The 23,089-nt window shown below is 44.0% G+C and overlaps 1 protein-coding gene across 2 annotated transcripts in view; it reads left to right on the top strand.

Moving 5' to 3' along the window:
* LOC131200613 (E3 ubiquitin-protein ligase NEURL1-like) overlaps positions 1-23,089 on the top strand; it is a 156,609-nt gene that overhangs the window by 95,612 nt on the left and 37,908 nt on the right. For both annotated transcript variants that reach the window (XM_058187658.1, XM_058187659.1), the window contains exons 2-3: positions 510-751; positions 10,492-10,813. In XM_058187658.1, the coding sequence (XP_058043641.1) occupies positions 510-751; positions 10,492-10,813 (564 nt within the window). The remainder of the gene's footprint in view (positions 1-509; positions 752-10,491; positions 10,814-23,089) is intronic.

The following is a 23,089-nucleotide window of genomic DNA, read 5'->3' as shown; positions in this document are numbered from 1 at the left end:
GTTCTTTGAGCTTGGTTGTTAACCTGAAGGTGTTTCACTACCAAGCTAGGTAATATCATCAATGTACTTTGTATTTTTACTATATACCCTTATATATTTTCTTAAGATTTCTAGATTTAGTTAAAATCTGGGACTAATTGCTGACAAATACAATAAATACAGAAAATGCAGTACACTTGTTCTTTCCCTTCTATATGTAGTTTCATCTAGAATTTATTTTACAGAATTTATTTTGAATTACTGATATTAAGCAATTGTGATGAAAGAACATTTCGCAAGCTACAAAAAGTGTACTGAATGCCATATAGTCCCTGACTTAAATATGTATGGTTATATTGTGATTATTTATGTTATTTATATTATATTGTAGTTTATGTTATACTGCATTTTTTTAACAAATTGCAATAGTCTCATAGCTAAGCAATGATTTCATTCAATTTTTTCACCAATAGTGGTTCCTTTTTGTTTGATTTAAAGATCAGCTTTCTCTTTCCTTATTCTTGTCTCAGATTCCATCGGTGGACCCTTTCCTGCTTCCTCTCATCGATACCACCACAAGCAAAAGCACTGTCTACCCATCTCACAGTGTGGCACTCTCTCTGTCAGCCCACTGCTTTTCCATCCTCACACCAAGGGGTCACAGATCATTATGGATACTACTCAGAAAGTGGTCAAGCGACAGGCAAGTTTCTGCAATGCAATCACCTTCAGCAACAGGCCAATAGTCATCTATGAGCAAATTAGGCTTAAGGTAAGTTGGTGCATCTTTCCACTTTCTGTGTTTTTAACACAAACATTGGCTTGATATGCCAGCCTTTGCAGTATTTTCCCATATGTTTCCATACTGAAGGAGATTCCATATTTTGCAAAAACAATTTGATTGGTTGAGTGGGTATGGTTTGAGTTCTCTCAATTTTAGCAGGAAGGTATCCCTTCTCTGTTACGGTGCCTGTCCCCTTGAATGAAATTGTTATCTATACGATAAAATTGTTCAACTTTGGGATAGTTTGGACCAAGATTGCGATGATCCAACCGAGATGACAGAGATGCGTCTTGTTGAGGTTATTTGGGATGAGTTTGATTCTGTGGCTCTCGAGGACGTGGACAGGTTGCTGGGGAGGTTACATGCAACTACATGTTTACTGGACCCGTGTCCTTCCTGGTTAGTGCTGGCTGCTCAGGAAGTGACACGAGGCTGGCTCCAGGGGATTATAAATGCTTCTTTGGTGGAAGGGGTTTTCCCCGCCACCTTGAAAGAGGCGGTGGTGAGACCTCTCCTCAAGAAGCCTTCCCTGGACCCAGCTATTCTCCTGTACGCTGCTAAGAGAGTCCAAAGCAATGGGTTGTTAACTTCATCTGATTGGCCAGAGACTGAGTTGAATTTGTTTAAACACACCTCCTCTTCCTGTTTAGCTCCAGTTTATTAACTCAGTCGGCCATAGAGAGACTACCTCCTTTAGCTCCATTGCTTTTGACTCTTTTATCAGCTCATAGGACTTCAATAAATTAGGAAAAATTCTTAAAAAAAGTTTTAAAGTGCCCAATTGTTTTTTCTTGACTGCTGGGAGCCGGAGCAGCAAGGAAAGAGGCTCGTGCTTCGTGCGCAGCCCAGCGCCGCTCAGCTGAGCCGCCCGAAAGCCGGCGGCCATTTTTTCACATTCCAAGCCTCTCAAGCCTCGTAGAATCGCCGGTTTGAGGAACGGACATCGCTGGACCTCACCAAACTGTAAGTGGAGGCCAGCGGAGCGCAGGAGAAGCCGTGGTGTCGGCTTCGCGCCTGCAGGGGTGGAGAAAAGATCCGTGGTGTCGGAGGCTAGTTCCCCCTGCCAACGCTGCAGTAAAAAGGGCGCTATAGGAGCAGTGGTGCCTGCTTCGCGCCATTTGGGACCCCAAAGCAACCCCCCATGCAGCCTTTGAATGCTTTGAATCCGGCTGTGGTGTCAGCTTGGTGCTAACTGGCCCTTATTATTTGATCTTATTCCAGGATTCTCAGATCAGGGCCACTATATTATTTGGGCATATATTCCAAGGCCTCTGATAACCACTAGGCCTCATTTCCAAGATGGCGGATCGCAGCAGATCTCCTTCCCGGGCTTCTGCCTCGCCCTCCCAAGGACACCTTACTAGCGTGGCTCCTCCCCCTCACAAGAGCAGATCCAAATCAAGGGCTTCTGCCACCAAATCTAAGTCTTCTACTTCTCTCCAAACCTCTGCTGCTGCAGAGAGAGATGCCTCCAGAAGACAACGGGCCTTGGATAGGCAATTTGATAAAGCAAAACAAAGATTAGCAGAGGAAGGCAGGAAACTTCTGTTCCACTAACTGAAGATTCTCCTTTATTAAATCAGCCTGGATGGTCTCCCACTATCCCTAGTGGTTCAGGAGAAAACCAGGAAACAATTTGTACAGTTTTTGGAGATTCTTCTAGAGCCATGCCTGAGCCCCCACATCAGGCACCTTCTGCCACCTTCACTCCCACAGCAGCGGGAGTCTCCCACAGAGAGGACAGTAATCCTGCCATTTCTCAGGATATACGTCATCTTATCATGCAAACCATTTCTCAAGGCATTGACAATGCCTTCACTCAGAGAGGTTTCCCAGCTCCATCTCCTTCGGGCAGCTCTGACCAAAGACCCCATTCTGATAGCCACCCACCCAGACTATGCGCGCTGCGCACACGCTCTCCAACTCCTTCACACCATAGTGAGGACTCCTTTTTGGGGGAGGAAGACATAGCAGAGTATAATCTGTCTGAGGACGAAGAGTCTGCCCCAGACAAACCTGCTCCCACCGGCCTTTTTCGCCATGAGCTTTTCTACACATTACTACACAAGGCAAAAGTTACGGCCAACATGGGGGTTGCCTTACGCCAATCTGAGGGAGCTTCAGATCTGTCAGACCCCAACAAATTCCTCTTTACTGAACCAGTCTCAGAGCAACGGGTAATTCCTTCCACCCAAGCTCTTCTTGGACACCATCCAACGTCAATGGGGTCACCCTGGTGCCATTCCTACTCCTAGTGGCTCAGACAAAAAGATGTACACGATGGATCAGGATCTTGAGGACCTCCTCAAGGTTCCTACCGTAGACACCCCAATTGCCACCTTGGCTTCTTCCTCCAACATTATACCTTCAGATGCAGCAGAAGGTCTCCGAATGGAAGACCGCAGAGCGGAACTCTCCACCCGCAAAACCCATCAAGCGGCTGCCTGGGCTATCAGATCTGCCACAGCAGCCTCATTCTTTGCTAGAACCTCTTTGATATGGCTCAGACAAATGCAGGAGAGGATTCCTCAGGATGATTCCAGATTACATCAGGACATAAATAAATTGATAGCGGCTGCTGAATACACTGCGGATGCCACCCTTAATTCTGCAAAATTTGCATCCCGAGCCCTTGCCTCCAGCATCACCTCCAGGAGGCTGTTATGGCTCAGACAATGGCAAGCTGACATGAAGACCAAATGGCGGTTAGCGGCTGCCCCATTTAAGGGTGGATCTCTCTTTGGTGAAGCCCTAGACCCTATTTTAGTTGAGGGAAAAGACAAATGTAAGATCCTTCCCTACGTCTCTAGACGTTCAGATAGACGTCCTTCTCTTCCTTACCGCAGACAGCCTTTTCGCACCCAGGATCCCGGGTTCCAATCCCCAGCCTATCAACGTTCCTTCCAACCTCCCCCTGACAGGTTTCAGGACAGACAGTCCTTTCGTGACAGGACCAGGCAATCCCAGACCAGACGTCCCTACCGTGGATCCGGTTTCCGACCTTATCGCAGGAACAAATGACTATCCCGGCCAGGATCCCATCGGCGGTCATCTCACCAAGTTCGTCCCTACCTGGTCCCGCACGACAACCGATGCCTGGGTACTGCAAACCATCACCCTTGGTCTCTCCCTCGAATTCAATTCAAATCCTCCGAGGAGATTCATCCAATGCCAGATTCCCAAAGAACCCACCAAGAGGGCTCAAATGGAAGACGAGATTCGACACCTATTGTCCATCAGTGCCATAGAACCGGTTCCCATGCCTCACCAGGGGACCGGCTTCTATTCAATTCTTTTCCTAGTGGACAAAAAATCAGGCGGCACCAGAGCCATCTTAGACCTGAAGCAACTGAACCTTCACATCAAATATCGCAGATTCAAGATGCACTCCCTCAATTCAATCTTAGGGAGCATCAGAAGAGGGGACTATCTAACATCCATCGACCTCAAGGAGGCCTATCTACATGTACCCATCAGACCTGCCCACAGACGCTTTCTCAGGTTCAGTTATGCCGGAGCCCATTTTCAATACAGGGCCCTGCCCTTCGGTCTATCTTCCGCTCCTCGTACCTTCACCAAGATTCTGGATGCTGTGGTGGCCCACCTTCGCACAATTCCAGTAAGAATGCAATGTTACCTGGACGATATATTGATTCTGTCGTCCTCCGCCCAGCAGGCGTTACGGGACTTACAGGTAACAATTCAATCCCTACAGGATCACGGCTTTTCGGTCAACAAAGCAAAGAGCCATCTAGTGCCTACGACCGAAATTGTCCATCTGGGAGCAAGAATCAACACCAGATCCTGCCAGGTGTTTCTTTCCCGAGACCGTCTCCTCAACATAAGAGACACGACAAAAAAGGTAAAGGCACTCAAGAGGGTTCCACTTTCACTGCTCTCACAGTTATTGGGAAAGATGGTCTCTTGTCTGTCGATCGTGCCCTGGGCACATCTTCACTCACGACCCCTACAATGGCTACTTCTCCCACACCAAAGAACAGGCAACAGCCATACCGATATCAGAATTCCTCTGCCCCCAAAGGTCAGAAAGTCTCTACAGTGGTGGCTGTCTCCAGCCCTGACAAAGGGCTGCTCATTCCAGGAACATTGCCGTCTCGTCCTCACCACGGATGCAAGCCTCTACGGCTGGGGTGCCCACCTATCAGACCAGGTAACTCAGGGTCGCTGGTCCCCCAACGACCTCAAGAACGACATCAACTGGTTGGAAATGAGAGCTGCTCATCTAGCTCTCAGGTACTTCCAAGCGCAGCTATCAAACCATCATGTGCTACTGCTGACGGACAACACTACCACAAAGGCCCATGTGAACCGTCAAGGAGGCACCCGATCCCGCATATTGATGAAGGAGGCTGCAGCCATAGGCCTGTGGGCAGAAAAACATCTTCTCTCACTACAGGCAGCCCACATATCCGGAGTCGCCAACACACAAGCGGATTGGCTGAGCAGGACGACCATCGATCAATCAGAGTGGCAACTGCATCCGGATCTGTTTCTCACAATCACGATCAAATTCGGGCAACCCATATTAGACCTCTTTGCCAGCCCGACCAACAAACAACTTCCAAGGTTCTTCTCCAGGTTCCAAACCCCAGGAGCAGAGGGAACAGATGCTCTATGATGTCAGTGGCCCCGGGGCCTTCTTTATGCCTTCCCCCCGACTCCCCTTCTGCCAAGGGTCATACGAAAGATCTTGGAACAGAAGGCAGAAGTTCTCCTCATAGCCCCTTACTGGCCTCGACGGAGTTGGTTTGCGGATCTGGTGAGCCTGTCCATCAATCCACCTTGGCGAATTCCACCGGATCAGATTTCCCTACGCCAAGGAGCCATTCTCCACCCAGAACCTCAATGTTACCAACTAGCCGTCTGGTACTTGACAGGGAGATACTAAGAAAGAAAAGCATTCCATGGGGGTCATCTCCACCCTTCTGGCTTCTAGACGCCCATCCACAACGCGTATTTACGAGGCCACATGGTAATCATTCCATCGCTGGTGTCTTAGACATCGAATAGAACCTACTTCTGCCTCCATTAGACATATCCTGCAATTCCTCCAGGACGGATTGGACAAGGGTTTAGCCACCAACACCATCCACCGCAGGTTGCAGCTCTTGCCACTGTTTTATTCTGTGACGGGACCTCCACACTTTCTCAACACCCCGTATCCGGCGTTTTCTGAGGGAGCTTACAATCTGCACCGCCTCCGGTACACAGATACCCTACCTGGGACCTAACCCTTGTCCTTCAGAAGCTTACGCCTTCCCTTTGAACCCTTGAGCTCCTCCAGTCTCAAGCTCTTAACCTTTAAAGTCGCCTTTCTCATAGCCATAACCTCAGCCCGCAGGATCTCCGAGATCGCTGCCCTTTCGGTCAGGAAGGACTTATTGATTTTTCACTCTAACCGAGTCATTCTCCGATTAGACCCTACCTTTCTTCCTAAAATAAACACAAGCTTTCATAGATCTCAAGAAGTCATCTTACCGGATTTTTGTCCTCATCCCAAGCATCCATCGGAGCGTCGATGGCACACGCTGGACGTAAGAAGGGCCCTGCGTATTTACCTCAACAGAACAGCTCCTTTCAGGAAGACAGAATCCCTATTTGTTTCCTTTCAACCAAGGGCTCTGGGCACCAAAGTCTCCCCATCCACCATAGGCAGGTGGATAAAAGCCTGTATTTCCAGGGCCTACGACAGCAGAAACACCATCTTCCAGGCCGCATCACTGCACACTCCACCCGCAGCGCGGCCACCACAGCTGCCTGGGCCACCCAGGCCTCTATCTTGGACATTTGCAGAGCAGCCACGTGGGCCTCTCCTTCGCCATTTATTAAAAACTACAAGATGGACCAATTTGCCTCAGCCGAGGCCTCATTCGGACGGAGGGTCCTGCAGCGAGTTCTTCCTGTTGCTGAATCTTCCTAATCTTTCCTTTCCCACCCTAGGGATATTTAGCTTGGGTATATCCCATTGCTTTGGACTCTCTTAGCAGCGTACAGGAGAAGGAACATTGGCTTACCTGAAGGTTCCTTCTATGTACGGTGCGTGAGAGTCCAACCCCTCCCTATTTTCACTTATTGTTTTTGTCTATATACAGGGATCTGGAGGTTATTGTTCCGTTTTTTCCAGTTTTCACATTGAGTTCGTCTTCTCCAATACCGCTTCTTCGTTAATAAACTGGAGCTAAACAGGAAGAGGAGGTGTGTTTAAACAAATTCAACTCAGTCTCTGGCCAATCAGATGAAGTTAACAACCCATTGCTTTGGACTCTCACGCAGCGTACATAGAAGGAACCTTCAGGTAAGCCAATGTTCCTTTTGGGAAATTATCGTCCAGTCTCCAACCTTCGCTTTGTGGCGAAGTTTGTAGAGAGTGTGGTTGCATGGCAGCTCCCCCGGCACCTGGAGGAAGCTGTCTATCTAGACCCGTTCCAGTCCGGCTTCCGACCCGGTTATAGCACGGAGACGGCTTTGGTCGCGTTGGTGGATGACCTCTGGAGGGCCAGGGACAGGGGTTGCTCCTCTGCCTTGGTCCTATTAGATCTCTCAGCGGCTTTTGATACCATCGACCATGGTATCCTGCTGCGCCGGTTGGAGGGATTACGAGTGGGGGGCACCGTTTATCGGTGGTTCTCCTCCTATCTCTCTGACCGGTCACAGACGGTGTTGACAGGGGGGCAGAGGTCGTCCTCGAGGCGCCTCACTTGTGGGGTGCCTCAGGGGTCGATTCTCTCACCTACCCTGTTCAACATCTATATGAAGCCGCTGGGTGAGGTCATCAGTGGTTTCGGGGTGAGTTATCATCTGTACGCTGATGATACTCAGCTGTACTTTTCCACCCCGGACCACCCCAACGAAGCGGTTGAAGTGCTGTCCCGGTGTTTGGAAGCTGTACGGGTCTGGATGGGGAGAAACAGACTCAAGCTCAATCCCTCCAAGACGGTGTGGCTGTGGATGCCGGCACCCCGGTACAGTCAGCTGCATCCGCAGCTGACTGTTGGGGGCGAGTTAGTGGCCCCAAAGGAGGTGGTTCGCAACTTGGGCGTCCTCCTGGATGGACGGCTGTCCTTTGATGAACATCTGGCGGCCGTCTCCAGGAGGGCCTTTTACCAAGTTCGCTTGGTCCGCCAATTGCGTCCCTTCCTTGACTGGGATGCCTTATGCACGGTCACTCACGCTCTGGTTACGTCTGGGTTGGATTACTGCAATGCCCTCTACATGGGGCTGCCCTTGAGGTGCACCCGGAGGCTACAGTTAGTCCAGAATGAGGCTGCGCGAGTAGTAACAGGAGCCGTTCGTGGCTCCCACGTAACACCACTGCTCCGTAGTCTACACTGGCTTCCTGTGGTTTTTCGGGTGCGCTTCAAGATTTTGGTTACCACCTTTAAAGCGCTCCATGGCTTAGGACCCGGGTACTTACGAGACCGCCTGCTGTTACCCTTTGCCTCCCACCGACCCGTACACTCTCACAGAGAGGGTCTCCTCAGGGTGCCGTCCGCCAAACAGTGTCGGCTGGCGGCCCCCAGGAGTAGGGCCTTCTCTGTGGGGGCAGCGACGCTCTGGAACGAACTTCCCCCTGGCCTACGTCAAGTGCCTGATCTTCGGACCTTCCGTCGTGAGCTCAAAACACACTTATTCATTCAAGCGGGACTGGCATAATAGTGTTGAATTTTAATTTGGGGTTTTGTTAATATTTTAAAATTTTAAATCTAAATTTTTAATTATCAGCCGTTTATAATCTGCTATGTTTTAAACGTTGTTTTTAATTGTATATATCTTGTGTTTTATTTTTGGCTGTACACCGCCCTGAGTCCTTCGGGAGAAGGGCGGTATAAAAATTTAATAAATAATAATAATAATAATGCGTTGTGGTCCACCAGCGGTCAGCACAGCTGGCAGCATATTTGGACAGTGAGGAGGTTGGGGAGGAACGTGGACCAGTCCTGGAGTCTGGGGAAGTCTTGGATGATGGCTCTGAGACAGAGGCAGAGAGGGGGCCAAGGCCATCTGGTAGTTCTTTGCTGCCTCTGGAGTCTACAGAGTCTGACATCAGCAAGGCAGAAGAATAGCGTGAGCCCGTTTCCAGTGTGCATATGCACAGAGCTGCCAGGAGTCAGGAACAATTAAGGAAACAGGTTTGACTTGGGGGGTAAGGCTTGGAGATGATTGGCCCCTCCCATAAGACATAAAAGAGAAGCGAATGGGATGTGAACTTTTGCAGGAAGCAATTAGTTCATCTGGCCGATTCAAGATTTGAAACTTCTGTTTGTGACTCTGTGCCAAGTTTGACCTTGCCCTGCATCTGGAAATTAGCTCTTTGGCAGTGTTCCACATGAGATAGGTGGGTGTTGATAACCTTCCTTTGAAAGGCTGTTTATCAAGCCTTGTGGACTGTAAATGAAGGTAATTTACAACCGTATTAATTAAAGAGGTTTGTCAGCACTAAGTTTGTGCTGTTTAATTTCTAGGAAGCCTAGGTCGGAACATATGAGACCTGGAAAAATATTTTATTTTTCTTCTCTTTCCAAGAGAAAAGATGGAGCATTCAGATATTCAACCTTCTGTTCAGTTAGCAAATGTTCCTCTAAAAACTATTATTATCTTGAGAAATTCTTCAATTTTAGCAAATTGTATCAATATTTTTATTCTTTTTCCCCTCTAAATTTCAATAAGAAATTGAATCAGCTGGAGTGTGATTTATGTCGAGAATTGATGGTCCCTCTCTCTCTCTCCCTCCCTCCCTCTCTATTCCCCCCCTCTCTCTCCCATTAAAATTTTCCATTATAGGATGTGAAAAAGTGGTTCCACATTAAATAAATGTGGAATCGCTAATCATATTTTGTTGAATGATGCTTCAATAATAGTAAAAATGCTTAAACAACTGCTTATGTAAAGAAACAATGCCATGCTACTTAAGCAATATTACTAATAATATTAGTAATATTGCTTAAGCATTATTTTAAGTTATTAAATATTTACTCTGTTTCCATTTAGAAACATTACAGAACCACCATATCTTTGTATTATCTCTGTTTTATCATTATAACTTTACGGGTGGATTCACAAGTTGCTATATTTTATTTAAATTCCACCCTTCCCGCCATGATTACTGCATTGTCTAATTTCTGCAGCTGCAGACTTCAAAAATATTTCTTGTTTAACCTGCTCTTTGGAAAATCGAATTAAGGAAGTTAATTCCTTAAATTGTTAAAAGTGTAATTAGTCTGCTCAAAACGAATTCTTTTACACTAAATGAAGATGAATTAAATATAAAAATATTTGGTGTTATTTGGGCATGGATGGGACAGCAAAATATATGCCCTGATTGCATATAGTAACAACAAATAGATGTTTGTCAGGATCAGGCAGGTTAGATTTATAGACAAAGATTGCATTATATGGATTAAATCACGCTAACAATGGAGTTACTGCGAAATTGCCTGTAGACATCACCATGATGATTGGGAATGACAAACAACCTATTGTTACAGTATTTTGTATCACATCCTCATTCCTTTCAAAAACAGATCTCATAACATATTGTATTCGTATTTCTACACTTTGTGCAAGCACAGTTTCTTCGTCTATATATCTCCACCATCAGATTGTTAGATGTATTAAACTTCCTTATCCATTAATATTCCTAATCCTATGCGTACCTAATAAAGAGGCAAAGTAAGTATATTGATCTTGTTCTGTTTTCCCCCTTTTAGATCACAAAGAAGCAGTGTTGTTGGAGTGGAGCTCTTCGACTGGGATTTACATCCAAGGATCCCTCTAGGATTAACCCAGAAACTCTGCCCAAATATGCATGCCCGGATCTGGTTTCTCAAAGTGGATTTTGGGCAAAGGCCCTTCCAGAAGAGTTTGCAAATGAAGGAAATATCATAGCGTTCTGGGTGGATAAAAAGGGACGTGTATTTTATCGCGTGAATGATTCTGCTGCCATGTTGTTCTTCAGTGGGGTAAGGACAACTGAACCATTGTGGGCTTTGATTGATGTCTATGGACTCACTCGTGGAGTGCAACTATTAGGTAGGTATATATTTGAAAACAATACAGCATTGTTATGAGTTGCTACAGTACATCCTTGTATTCTTGAGAATACTTTAATTCTTGCCTTATCCGAATTAGTAATGACTCTCCAGTGGCTGAACAACAGAATCAGGCCATTTCTAGTGATGTGAGTTTTTGAAACAATATAGCCATCCATGCATTTTTATCTCTTGATTTTTTTTTCTAACTCCATATCCTGTTATGCTTATCTTCTAGTCACCGTTTCTTGTTTTAGTTCCAAAAGTCAAGAAGATCAAGAGCAATACAGCAGTATATGTACACCTTAAAATTGTTTGTTTTGGACATAAAGTGTTAATGAGCTAAGGACTCAGCTGGCATGAACTAAACTTTATAGAAAGCTATTGCAGGCTTTTTGCATTTTATTGTCATTTGACTTTATGGCACATGGAAACAAAGAAAATGTCTTTAATCCATGCCAAGTCACTTCTGTATGGTAGATATGGACAATGTCCCTGATTGGACTATTACCTCGAGAGTTGGAAGTGAAATGCTTTTAACTTAATTCACTAGAAAATCTGTAAAATGGTCTTTTTAAAAAAAAATCCAGCTGGAGAAGTAGGTAGCTCAATAATGGAAAAATTCCCTCTCCCCCTTCCCCCTCTCGCATATGTAGTTTGTGTGTGTGTGTGTGTGTGTGTGTGTGTGTAACAATTTGTCTGTGTCAAGCAAATGTCATAACTGCCAAGGCATTCAGAAGCTTCATCATGCCATTTTGAAGGAAAGGAGAAGAAATGAGATAAGACTGTTTCTGCTTTTCTGCAGTGGCTAATCAAAGTAAAGTGGGTTGCCTAAGACAATGTAAAACACAGCATGAAAACTGGACCACAGCACTTGAGCCAGCATAAGCCAGAAAACATTATTGTCATTTTGAAATAGGAAACTACAGACAGACATTCTATTTATGATGAGTTGGAGGTGAATAGAAGGCAACATCATTTATTCCTGCCCTCCAGAAATGGTTGGTGGCCCAAACTCATGAGAGGCAAATATGGCCAATGTCACCCTAATCCCTAGGGCAGGTTCTGTCACTGAGGAGAACGCAATCTAATGTCTGTTCTGCATGTCAGTCTCTTTAAAGTTATTGGTAGACAACTTCTACGTTATCTTTATTAAACCTGTTATTTTCTACATGAAAAACTTATGTTCTTTCATTGATATCTAAAATATATATCATCATATAATATATAATCTCCAAATACATTTATGTGGTATTTAAATCATATTTTGCTTGAACAGACATAATTAGACATACCAGATGATATTAAACCATATTTGTCATTAAAAATGATGTTTGATGCCTTTTTTACAGTTTTACATTTTGTTTATAAGGACATCCGTGATCAAGCAAACATTTCCAGAATTGGAAGCCAGAAATTACTATGAAAATAAATATCATTAATAAAATATTTTTTGTTATGACAGACCATTGGAGCATATTTTAAAGTATGGAATGTACTTTGTTCATTCCCCATGTCTTGCATATCTCTGTTACAATTAATTTCAGACTGCACCCACAAAGAGAATTAATTGGTTATTGCTTTATATAAATCTTAGATTTTAAGTGCAATTACTGATGTTAAAACTACTAGTTTACAAAATTGAATCTGTTTATTCAATTTTGGACTCTGGAAAAAAAGTACTCTTCTGCTTTATTTATAGTAAAGGTATGACAAACAGTGCTCCTTTAGTGAAAGTCAGGGCGATGCTTACTTGTGCATCTAAGGAAATAAATGAATTCATATATATTAGAGAATTATATAATTTATTGTGTTTAATGTGGTAATAGGCTATTTTCCATGCTATATAAAGAAAGACAGAGCACTGAATGACTTAGATTAAATATTGAATTTATAAAACAGATGATTCTTTGGGGACATAAAAAGGCAGTAGATTGAAAAAAAGCAAAGAGTAAAGGCAGAGGATTTACTATAATATCATTGCCTGAAATCCCAAAGAGTAAGGGGACTCACAACTAATTTGCATTCATTTCCATAAAACATTTATTGTTCCAGTAGAGCACATAGTGACCCTGAATAGTCAAAGCCTTATCCAGAAATGGAAGGAAAAAATTCAAGAATTGATTTCTATTGTATGTATGTATGTATGTATGTATGTATATATATATATGTATGCATGTATTTGTTTATTTGCCACTCATCTTGTATACAACGACTTAACAGTAATAATTTATTAGAAAGACTTTCCTAATTGTGTGGTCCTGTTAGATACCGTATATACTCGAGTATAAGCCGAGTTTTTCAGGACGTTTTTTGTGCTGAAAAACGTCCCCTCGGCTTATACTCGAGTATATACGGCTTATACTCGAGTTTTTTTTTTCCTTCTTTTTTTCACATTATACCGGATGGCGCAAACTTGGCGGGCTTTTGCATTAGCGCGGGGAAGCCCTGCCGGTGCAGTGAGAGGGCGGGGCGGGGGAGCCGCCAGCCTTCTCGGCTGAGGGAGGGAGGGTTTCCCCGACCGGTAGCTGCCTCATTTCCCACCCTCGGCTTATACTCGAGTCCCCAGTTTACCCCAGTTTTTTTGGGGTAAAATTGGGGACCTCGGCTTATACTCGGATCGGCTTATATTCGAGTATATACGGTATATCAGAATGTCTTTTACATCGCATGTTACAGCCATCTTCTGATATAGATTGATTATATGCCATCAAGTAAGTGTTGACTCTTAGTGAGTACAGAGAATTTCTCTAGGACAATCTGTCCCTAATCGGGTCCTTAAAGGACTTCTAAAGAAGTGCCCTTTTACAATATAACTGAGTCTATCCGCCTGGCTTTCTTCTTCTTCTCTTTCCTTTCACTTTTTTCAGCATCAGAGCCTTTTTCAGAGAATTAGGTCTTTTGCATAACGTGTCCAAAACAAGATAATATGAGCCTGCTAATTAGCGTCTCAAGTGAAAACTCTGGTTTGATTTGGGTTTTTTGATAGATTTATTTTCATGGCTGTCCACAGTAATCTCATGGTATTTTCTCAACACCAAATTTCAAAAATATAAATATTCTTTCTGTCCTGCTTCTTTGAAGTCTAACTTTCACTTCCATAGAAGTGTTAGAAGGACTACAATTGCTTGCCTAGTCTAATCTTTGTAGATTTAGGACATTGCATGCCATGTGAATGTCTTTTCCAAAGCGTTCATTGGAAATTCACTGGTGCTACTCTTTCTTCCCTGCATTGTTCCTTTTCTCTTGATGATTGATCCTAAAAAGCAGAAGGTATCTATTGCTTCTGATACTGATTCAGTATCTTCATTATCAGTTCTAAGGCTGGTTGTTGTATTTGTTATCTATTAGATTATTCCTCTTTGTATTTCATGTTAATCTAATTTTATTTCTTACTCGTTGATTTTCATTATTAGAGATTGCAGATCAGTTGCATTTTTAGCTATCAGCATAACACATGTTCTTGATATTACTTCTTTTAAATTTTAAAAGGCATGCTCCTCTTCGCCCAATCTACCTTCTCATAATATATACTCAGCATAAATGTTGAATAGATAAAGGGAGAGTGTACAGTCTTGTTTCACTCTTTTGCCAACTGGAACTAGTCTGTCTCACTATGTTTTGTCTGTACTGTGGCATTCAGACCTATACATAGGTTTTGCATCAGAACAATGAAATGTTCTGAAATTACCCCTTTTCTAAGCACATTCATGACTTGATATGACTGACACAAGCAAAGACCTTTCTCTAATCAATGAAGCACATATTTATTTATTTATTTATTTATCAAACTTATATACCGCACCATCTCCCGTAGGACTCAGGGCGGTTCACAGGCATATTAAAACAATATAAAACAATGTAATAAATAAACATTTAAAACCCAGATTAAAACTAAATATTTTATTTTATTTTATTTATTTTATTTATTAAACTTATATACCGCACCATCTCCCATAGGACTCAGGGCGGTTCACAGGCATATTAAAACAATATAAAACAATGTAATAAATAAACATTTAAAACCCAGATTAAAACTAAATATTTTATTTTATTTTATTTATTTTATTTATTAAACTTATATACCGCACCATCTCCCATAGGACTCAGGGCGGTTCACAGGCATATTAAAACAATATAAAACAATATAATAAATAAACATTTAAAACCCAGATTAAAACTAAATATTATCAAAGCCTGATCACTAAAACAGTAAGAACCAATAAAACCCCCATTAAAATTTGGTTAAAACATTTTGTTCTTAGGCTAGTCCCGCACGCTGAAATAATAGAGTCTTCAGTTCACGTCTGAAGGTCCGGAGGTCAGGGAGTTGTCGTAATCCTGGAGGAAGCTCATTCCACAGGGCTGGTGCCGCCACAGAGAAGGCCCTCCCCCTGGGGGTCGCCAACCTACATTGTTTGGTCGACGGCACCCTGAGGAGGGCCACTCTGTGGGAGCGCACAGGTCGTTGGGAGGCAATCGGTGGCAGAAGGCGGTCTCGAAGGTATCCCGGTCCTAAGCCATGGAGCGCTTTAAAGATGGTAACCAAAACCTTGAATTGCACCCGGAAGACTACCGGTAGCCAGTGCAGGCCGCGCAGGATAGGTGTTATATGGGAGCAACGCGGTGCTCCCTCTATCACCCGCGCGGCCGCATTCTGGACTAACTGGAGCCTCCGGGTGCTCTTCAAGGGGAGCCCCATGTAGAGAGCATTGCAATAGTCCAGGCGGGAAGTGACGAGGGCGTGAGTGACCGTGCGTAAGGCGTCCCGGTCAAGGAAGGGGCGCAACTGGCGAATCAGGTGGACCTGATAAAAAGCTCCCCTGGCGACGGCTGTCAAATGATCCTCTAAGGACAGCCGGTCGTCCAGGAGAACGCCTAAGTTGCGCACTCCCTCCTGGGGTCAGTACTTCCCCCCCCACAGTCAGCGATGGTGTAAGCTGACTGTACCGGGACACCGGCACCCACAGCCACTCTGTCTTGGAAGGGTTGAGTCGAAGCCTGTTCCTCCCCATCCAGACCCGTATGGCCTCAAGACACCGCCCATCACCTCAACGGCTTCATTGGGGTGGTTCGGGTGAAATGTACAGCTGGGTGTCATCAGCGTACAGATGATAATCCACCCGAAACCACGGATAACCTCACCCAGCGGCTTCATATAGATGTTGAACAGGAGGCGAGAGGACAGACCCTGAGGCACCCCACAAGTGAGGCGCCTTGGGGTCGACCTCTGCCCCCTGCCAACACCGTCTGTGAACGGTCAGAGAGATAGGAGGAGAACCACCGATACACGGTGCCTCCCACTCCCAATCCCCAACCGTCGCAGCAGGATACCATGGTCGATGGTATCAAAAGCCGAGAGATCTAATAGAACCAGGACAGAGGAACAACCCCTGTCCCGGGCTCTCCAGAGGTCATCCACCAACGCGACCAAAGCCGTCTCGGTGCTGTAACCGGGTCTGAAGCCGGACTGGAACGGGTCCAGATAGACAGTTTCCTCCAGGTGTTGAGGAAGCTGATTTGCCACCACACTCTCAACAACCTTCGCTAAAAAGCGAAGGTTGGAGACTGGACGATAGTTCGCTAAAACAGCCGGGTCCAGGGAGGGCTTCTTGAGGAGGGGCCTCACCACCGCCTCTTTCAAAGCAGCGGGGAAGACACCCTCCAACAAAGAAGCGTTGGTAACTTCCTGGAGCCAGCCTCGTGTAACCTCCCGGGTGGCCAGCACCATCCAGGAGGGACACGGGTCCAATAAACATGTGGTGGAGTTCAACCTGCCCAACAACCTGTCCATGTCCTCAGGAGTCACAGGATCGAACTCCGCCCAGATAACATTCTCAAGACCTGTCCCTGTCATCCCACCTGAATCTATCCAATCAATGTCCAAGCTGTCCCGAATCTTGAGTGATTTTATCAGACAGATATTGAACAAAATCCTCAGCGCGACCCTGTAAGGGGTCCTCCCGAGCCCCCTGTGTGAGCAGGGAGCGGGTCACCCTAAACAGGGTGGCTGGGCGATTATCTGCCGATGCGATGAGTGCGGAGAAATAGTTATGTTTCGCCACCCTGATCGCCACTAGATAGGTCTGAATATATGACCTTACTAGTGTTCGGTCAGGTTCGGAGCGGCTGGACCTCCAGGCGCTCTCTAGGCTTCTTTTCCGGCGCTTCATCTCTCTCAGCTCCTCGTTGTACCAAGGAGCTGGTCGAGTTCGTCGCCGGGTCAGAAGCCGCAAAGGCACGACGCGGTCTAAGGCGCCAGCGGCCGCCTCATCCCAGGCGGCCACCAGTTCCTCAGCCGAGCCGTGGGCTAACTCCCTCGGAAATGGCCCAAGCTCCGTCAGAAACCTCTCGGGGTCCATCAGGCGCCTGGGACGGAACCATCGAACCGGTTCCGTCTCCCTGCGGTGAGGTGTAGCGGTCCGAAAGTCAAGCTGAAGGAGTAAATGATCTGACCATGACAAGGGTTGAGATATTAATTCCCCTAACTCCAGATCATTTAGCCACTGTCCCGAGACGAAAATCAGGTCCAGTGTGTTACCCCCGACGTGGGTGGGGACCGCAACTACCTGGGTCAGGTCCAAGGCCGTCATGGAAGCCATGAACTCCCGAGCTACCATTGACGAATCGCCCGCTGACGGCAGGTTGAAATCCCCCATGACCATAAGTCTGGGGGTCTCAACCGCCGTCCCGGCTATCATCTCCAGCAGCTCGGGCAGGGCTGCCGTCACGTAGCAAGGAGCCAAGTACGTGATCAGCAAGCCCACCTGCACCCCCCGGCCCCACCTCACGAAGAGGGTTTCACAACCGGCTATCTGCGGGACAGCAACCTCCCTCGGATCGAGACTCTCGTTAATGACAACCGCTACCCCCCCACCCCTACCCTGGGCCCTCGGCTGATGAAACGCACGGAAACCCGGTGGGCACATCTCAGTGAGGGGAACCCCCCCCTCCGTGCCCAGCCAGGTCTCCGTGATGCCCATTAGGTCCGCTCCCCCCTCTTGAATAAGATCGAATATGAGGGGGGCCTTATTCATGACGGACCTAGCATTACATAACATCAACCAAGGTCCAGGTTCGAGGATATAGCCACTTGGGACCTGAGTGAAGCCAAGGGGCCCGGAGTGCGGTATCGCTTTCAGACAGCGAGAACGCACTCCCCGGACATGATACGAGCCCCTGCTTCCGCCATACCTGCCCCTCCCACTTACCGTGCAGATGGAAATGCCCACATGTGGTTGAGCCTTAGCCTCCTCTAAGACCTCCATTTTATGAACCTCCAGACCGTGAACTTTAGAAGGGACTAGCCTAACCCCCTGTGGGTGTGCCCCCTCACCCACCCCACCCCATAACCCATTTATTGATTTAGGTAAAAATTTACAAAAAGCTGAATTTAAAAACCTCCTTAACCCTCTCTTAGAAGCATGCCACCTCTCGGGATTCCAAAATCCGTCATCAAGGTAGGCCCTCGATAGAGAGGAGGGCCACACCCGCGAGAGGGGGGCATCTCGTAGTGCAAGAAGCTGGTTATGTGAAAAAGTCATCAGAGTCTGAAGAAATGGTGGTATCCTGGTCAGTCGAGATCTTAAACGACAGTCATTGGGTAAAGCCCTTAGCAGGGAAACGAAGAGATCTAAAAAAGTGCATGGTATAGACAGCATAGTCCTAGGTGGAACTAAGATGGTCCATCACCCAGGTTCTCCCGAAGATTCCAAAATAGAAAGAAAAGCAGCGACCGTCGCCGCCGCGGGACGTCTTCCGCGATAGCCCCTCGCCATCGCCGTCGTCACCGCTCCGGCATCCAGCATGGGCTTGTTTTGGTATTCTTTAGCTTTTTCGGTTACTGTATCCAGTGGGCATTAACAATAATGTCTCTCATGTTCCTGAGTCTTTTCTTAAGCCAGCTTGAACATCTGGCATAATAGGCTTATCACTGTTTTGGCATCTTGTGCTACTGAAGAATGCCTTTCCATAATCTCCTAGAAGACTAACATTTTTTTTACGTCACATTTTCATTTCAGAATATTGTAGAATTTTCTACTTCCTTTTATCATCTGACATTGGGGACTGTCAGTCTGAGATCTGAAGATGACTCTGTCTACCAGGGAATTTCTCTAATAGTTTTTGCTCTGATTTATTTTGTCAATATTTAATGTAGTTTACACCTGCTGTTTTTTAATTAATATCACAGAGACAACAGCCCATCCCAGAAAAAACATCTTCTTTCTTATCACTCTGAGAAAAGCAGTTCTGTGTGTACATCTTAAAATCTTTCTAGAATATTACCCCACCACATCTTTGAAAGAAATTTCTTTCTAAGGGAAACTTTTCTTTCTATAACTTGACATCTTTCCCAGTTTTATGTCAAGTGATAGTTTATCTTAGAACAACTTTACAGTTCTTTTCTTTTCATCTCCTTGTCTCAGCTTTGAGATGGAACATTACCATATGAGACTGTTAATTCAATCAGATAGCAAATATCAGAGATAAAATGAATCTGGGTGGGTTGAATCTTCATTAATAAATTTCTATTTATTGAGTCAAATAGTGTGCCCAAATTTCCTGGCAAAGGCTACATCGTATAAGAAAATGAGCAGTAGTTTCAAGATAACCTATTACATGGGGAAAGCTATTCATTGTATGAAATTTTCTTATACCATTGTCCCAAGATAGCTGTAGGCAAAGCATTAAATTTTTCTAATGTCGTATCTTGTCTATAATTGTCTGATGTGTCAATCGGTCTCACATATGTGACAGGCAAAGGTTGAGTACCCAAAGTAGATGCCTGCTGTCACATAGAATAGAATAGAATAGAATAGAATAGAATAGAATAGAACTTTATTGGCCAAGTGTGATTGGACACAGAAGGAATTTGTCTTGGTTCATATGATCTCAGTGTACATAAAAAGAAAAGATATCTTCATCAAGGTACAACATTTACAACACAAATGATGGTCATAGGGTACAATTTAACAATAATACAACACTTAATGATAAGCATAGGGTACAAATAAGCAATCAGGAACTATCAATATCAATATAAATCATAAGGATTACCAGCAACAGTCATAAGTGGAAAGAGGTTGGTGATGGAAACGATGAAAAGATTAATAGTAGTGCAGATTTAGTAAATAGTTTGACAGTGTTGAGGGAATTATTTGTTTAGCAAAGCGATGGCCTTTGGGAAAAAACCTTTTCTTGTGTCTAGTTGTTCTGGTGTGCAGTGCTCTATAGCGTCATTTTGAGGGTAGGAGTTGAAACAGTTTATGTCCAGGATGTGAGGGATCTGTAAATATTTTCATGGCCTTCTTCTTGATTTGTGCAGTATACAGGTCCTCAATGGAAGGCAGGTTGGTAGCAATTATTTTTTCTGCAGTTCTAATTATCCTCTGAAGTCTGTGTCTTTCCTGTTGGGTTGCAGAACCAAACCAGACAGTTATAGAGGTGCAAATGACAGACTCAATAATTCCTCAAAAAAACCTAATAGGATTTTGCTTCCTGACTTTCTATATATACTATTCTCTGCCTACCTTGGCTTTAGTATGATCATGAGCTAAGGCTAATTGGCTTCCAGTGAGAAGTCACAGTAATTTAAATTATGTAAGGTGGCCCCTTACCATTTACTAATAAATTTGCCAGAGGAAATCAGAGAGACCAGACCATAAAAAGATTAGACCATAGGGACTCCAATCTTAAGATGTTTTTATAGGGTCCTATTTGTGTACAGATGCTGTATTTGGGCTTTAGCAATAAATCATTTAATTGCAGCTAGAAATAATACTCCCCAAGTTCTGTAGAAATTTTGAATAGCCAAAGTTAATTCCCCTGAATTGTGTATTCTAAAGCTTTCTGAGATATTATATTACCCAGGTACTTAAATTGTATGGTCTATTGCATCTCATGACCATTTAGTGTCCATCTATAGTCTATGAACTTTATGGGCTGTGCAATAAGTTATTTTCATAACTGATCTCAAAACTTTCTCAGAGCAGAATTCTGAGAAGAACGTAGCTCTGTAAAGTAACCTTTATTAATGCCAGTACTACTACATCATCTGCTTACGAGAGGAGATAGAAATGCTTTTCAAAAATATTGAAAACTTGTCAAGATTTCCCTGGCATAAAATCTTGGATAGATTTTTATTTTTAAACTATCATGGAATTTTTATGAAGATAGAAGCAAAAACTATCAACTGAGGATTTATTCAATTTTTGTCTTAACCTTTTTCTGGAAGTTGAGTCAAAGGCATAATTAAAATTAACAAAAGCAACATATAATTTTGGTGTTCATTTATTGGTATAGTTATCAACCATGAATTGTAATATTAGGACTTGATTTATATGGTAGTGTCTTTCCCTTCTCCCCCTTCACCATCTGTCAGGATATGTTCTGCCTTAACCTAATTAAACAACTTCCTTTTAGATGAATGACATACATTTTGTGGATGATACTAAGTAAATTAATACTTAATCCCAGAACCCTATAAAAATCCATCCATTCAGTCACTGAAATTTCTGTAAACCAAATAAACAGAGACTTTCTTTCCAACCAGCCAGCCTCCATTTTATTTCCACTCTTCCTCCCACCTTGTAACAGGACCAGATCTCTCCCCCCCACTATCATAATTCCTGATAATCAGCTGCATCTTTTTCTCACCCTAACACTAAAATACAATGCTTACAAGTTTGATATCTTGTAATATCATATCTATAATATTTATATCCATTGATGGCATCCAAAATCATCTCCTTGCAATATGCGGAGTGGAATGGCAGCCCTGGAGGAAAGCATTGTGGTGAAACCACATGGAGATCTTTTTAATTCATTTTTCCTGTTGTTTTTATTGAACTGTTATTAACAGACAGTTTCAAGTCCAAGATGCATATGAAGAAAAAAAAAGAGAAAAAAAAACTTAATCCAATATAAATAAAGAGACAGGTATCGCACATGTACAGATTTACCATATGTGAAGTTTACCATATTATTGCTATTGAGGTAAAATCAATCCAAATTTGATAAAATTGTGGTTCTTGTCTCAAATGTTTCATTATTTTAAGTTTATCTGTGATTTTTTTCTAACATTATTTATTTTATTTATTTATTTTGTTGAGTATGTATTAGATAATATATATAAGTATGAGCATGCAATTGACTACATAAAATGAATACAATTAAAGGGAACATTAGGACAGGGACAGTAAGCACTCTGGTGCTCTTATGCACTCCTTACAGACCTCTTAGGAATGGGGTGAGGTCAACAATAGACAGTCTATAGTTAAAATTTGGGGGGTTTTGGGATGAAACTACAGAATACCCTAGTGCATTCCAGGCATTGACCTCTCTGTTGCTGAAGTCATATTTTCTGCAATCGAGTTTGGAGCTTTAAGTTTGTATCTATTGTGTGCTCGTGTATTGTTGTGACTGAAGCTGAAGTTGTCATTGACAGGTAGGACATTGTAGCAGATGATTTTATGAACTATGCTTAGGCCATACCGAAAGCGGCTTAGTTCTAAATTTTCTAAGCCCAAAATTTCAAGTCTGGTGGCTTAAGGTATATTGTTGCGAGAAGAGGAGTGGAGGAATCTTCTTGTGAAATATTTCTGGACAGGTTCAATTGTATTACTGTCCGATATGCAGTGCGGGTTCCAAACAGATGAGCTGTATTTGCTAGAATTGGTCTAGCAAATGTTTTGTATGCTCTGGTTAGTAGTGTAATATTACCAGAGAAGAAGCTACACAAAATTAGGTTAACAACCCTTAATGCCTTTTTGGCAATGTTGTTACAGTGGGCTTTGGCATTTAGGTCATTTGCTATGAGTACTCCAAGGTCCTTGACAGAGTGAGGGTCATCTACAAGGTCGTGCCCACTCAACTTATATTTTGTGTTCTGATTCTTTTGCCAATGTGTAAGACAGAGCATTTGTTGGTTGAGATTTGGAGTTGCCAATTTTCTGACCATTCTGACACAAAGTCAAGGTCTTTTTGAAGGGTAGCAACATTGTTGGTGGTGTTAAATAGTTTTACATACAAGAGAATGCAGTTACTTGTAATATGATCACAAAGGTCATTTATGTACAGTATGAAGAGTGTTGGTCCTAGAACGTTCCTTGGGGCACACCACTATTAACAGGTGCAGGATTTGATCGGGTGTTCCCTATTTTGACCACTAGTTGTCTGTTTGACAGGAACATGGTTATCCAATTATGGAGGGGTCTGGAGATGCCATAGGATTTCAGTTTTAGAAGTAGTTTGTCATGTACCACTGAATAAAAGGCTT

Source organism: Ahaetulla prasina, chromosome 6 (assembly GCF_028640845.1).
Source record: "Ahaetulla prasina isolate Xishuangbanna chromosome 6, ASM2864084v1, whole genome shotgun sequence".
Taxonomy (NCBI): domain Eukaryota; kingdom Metazoa; phylum Chordata; class Lepidosauria; order Squamata; family Colubridae; genus Ahaetulla; species Ahaetulla prasina.
This window is presented reverse-complemented; position numbering and strand designations above follow the sequence as displayed.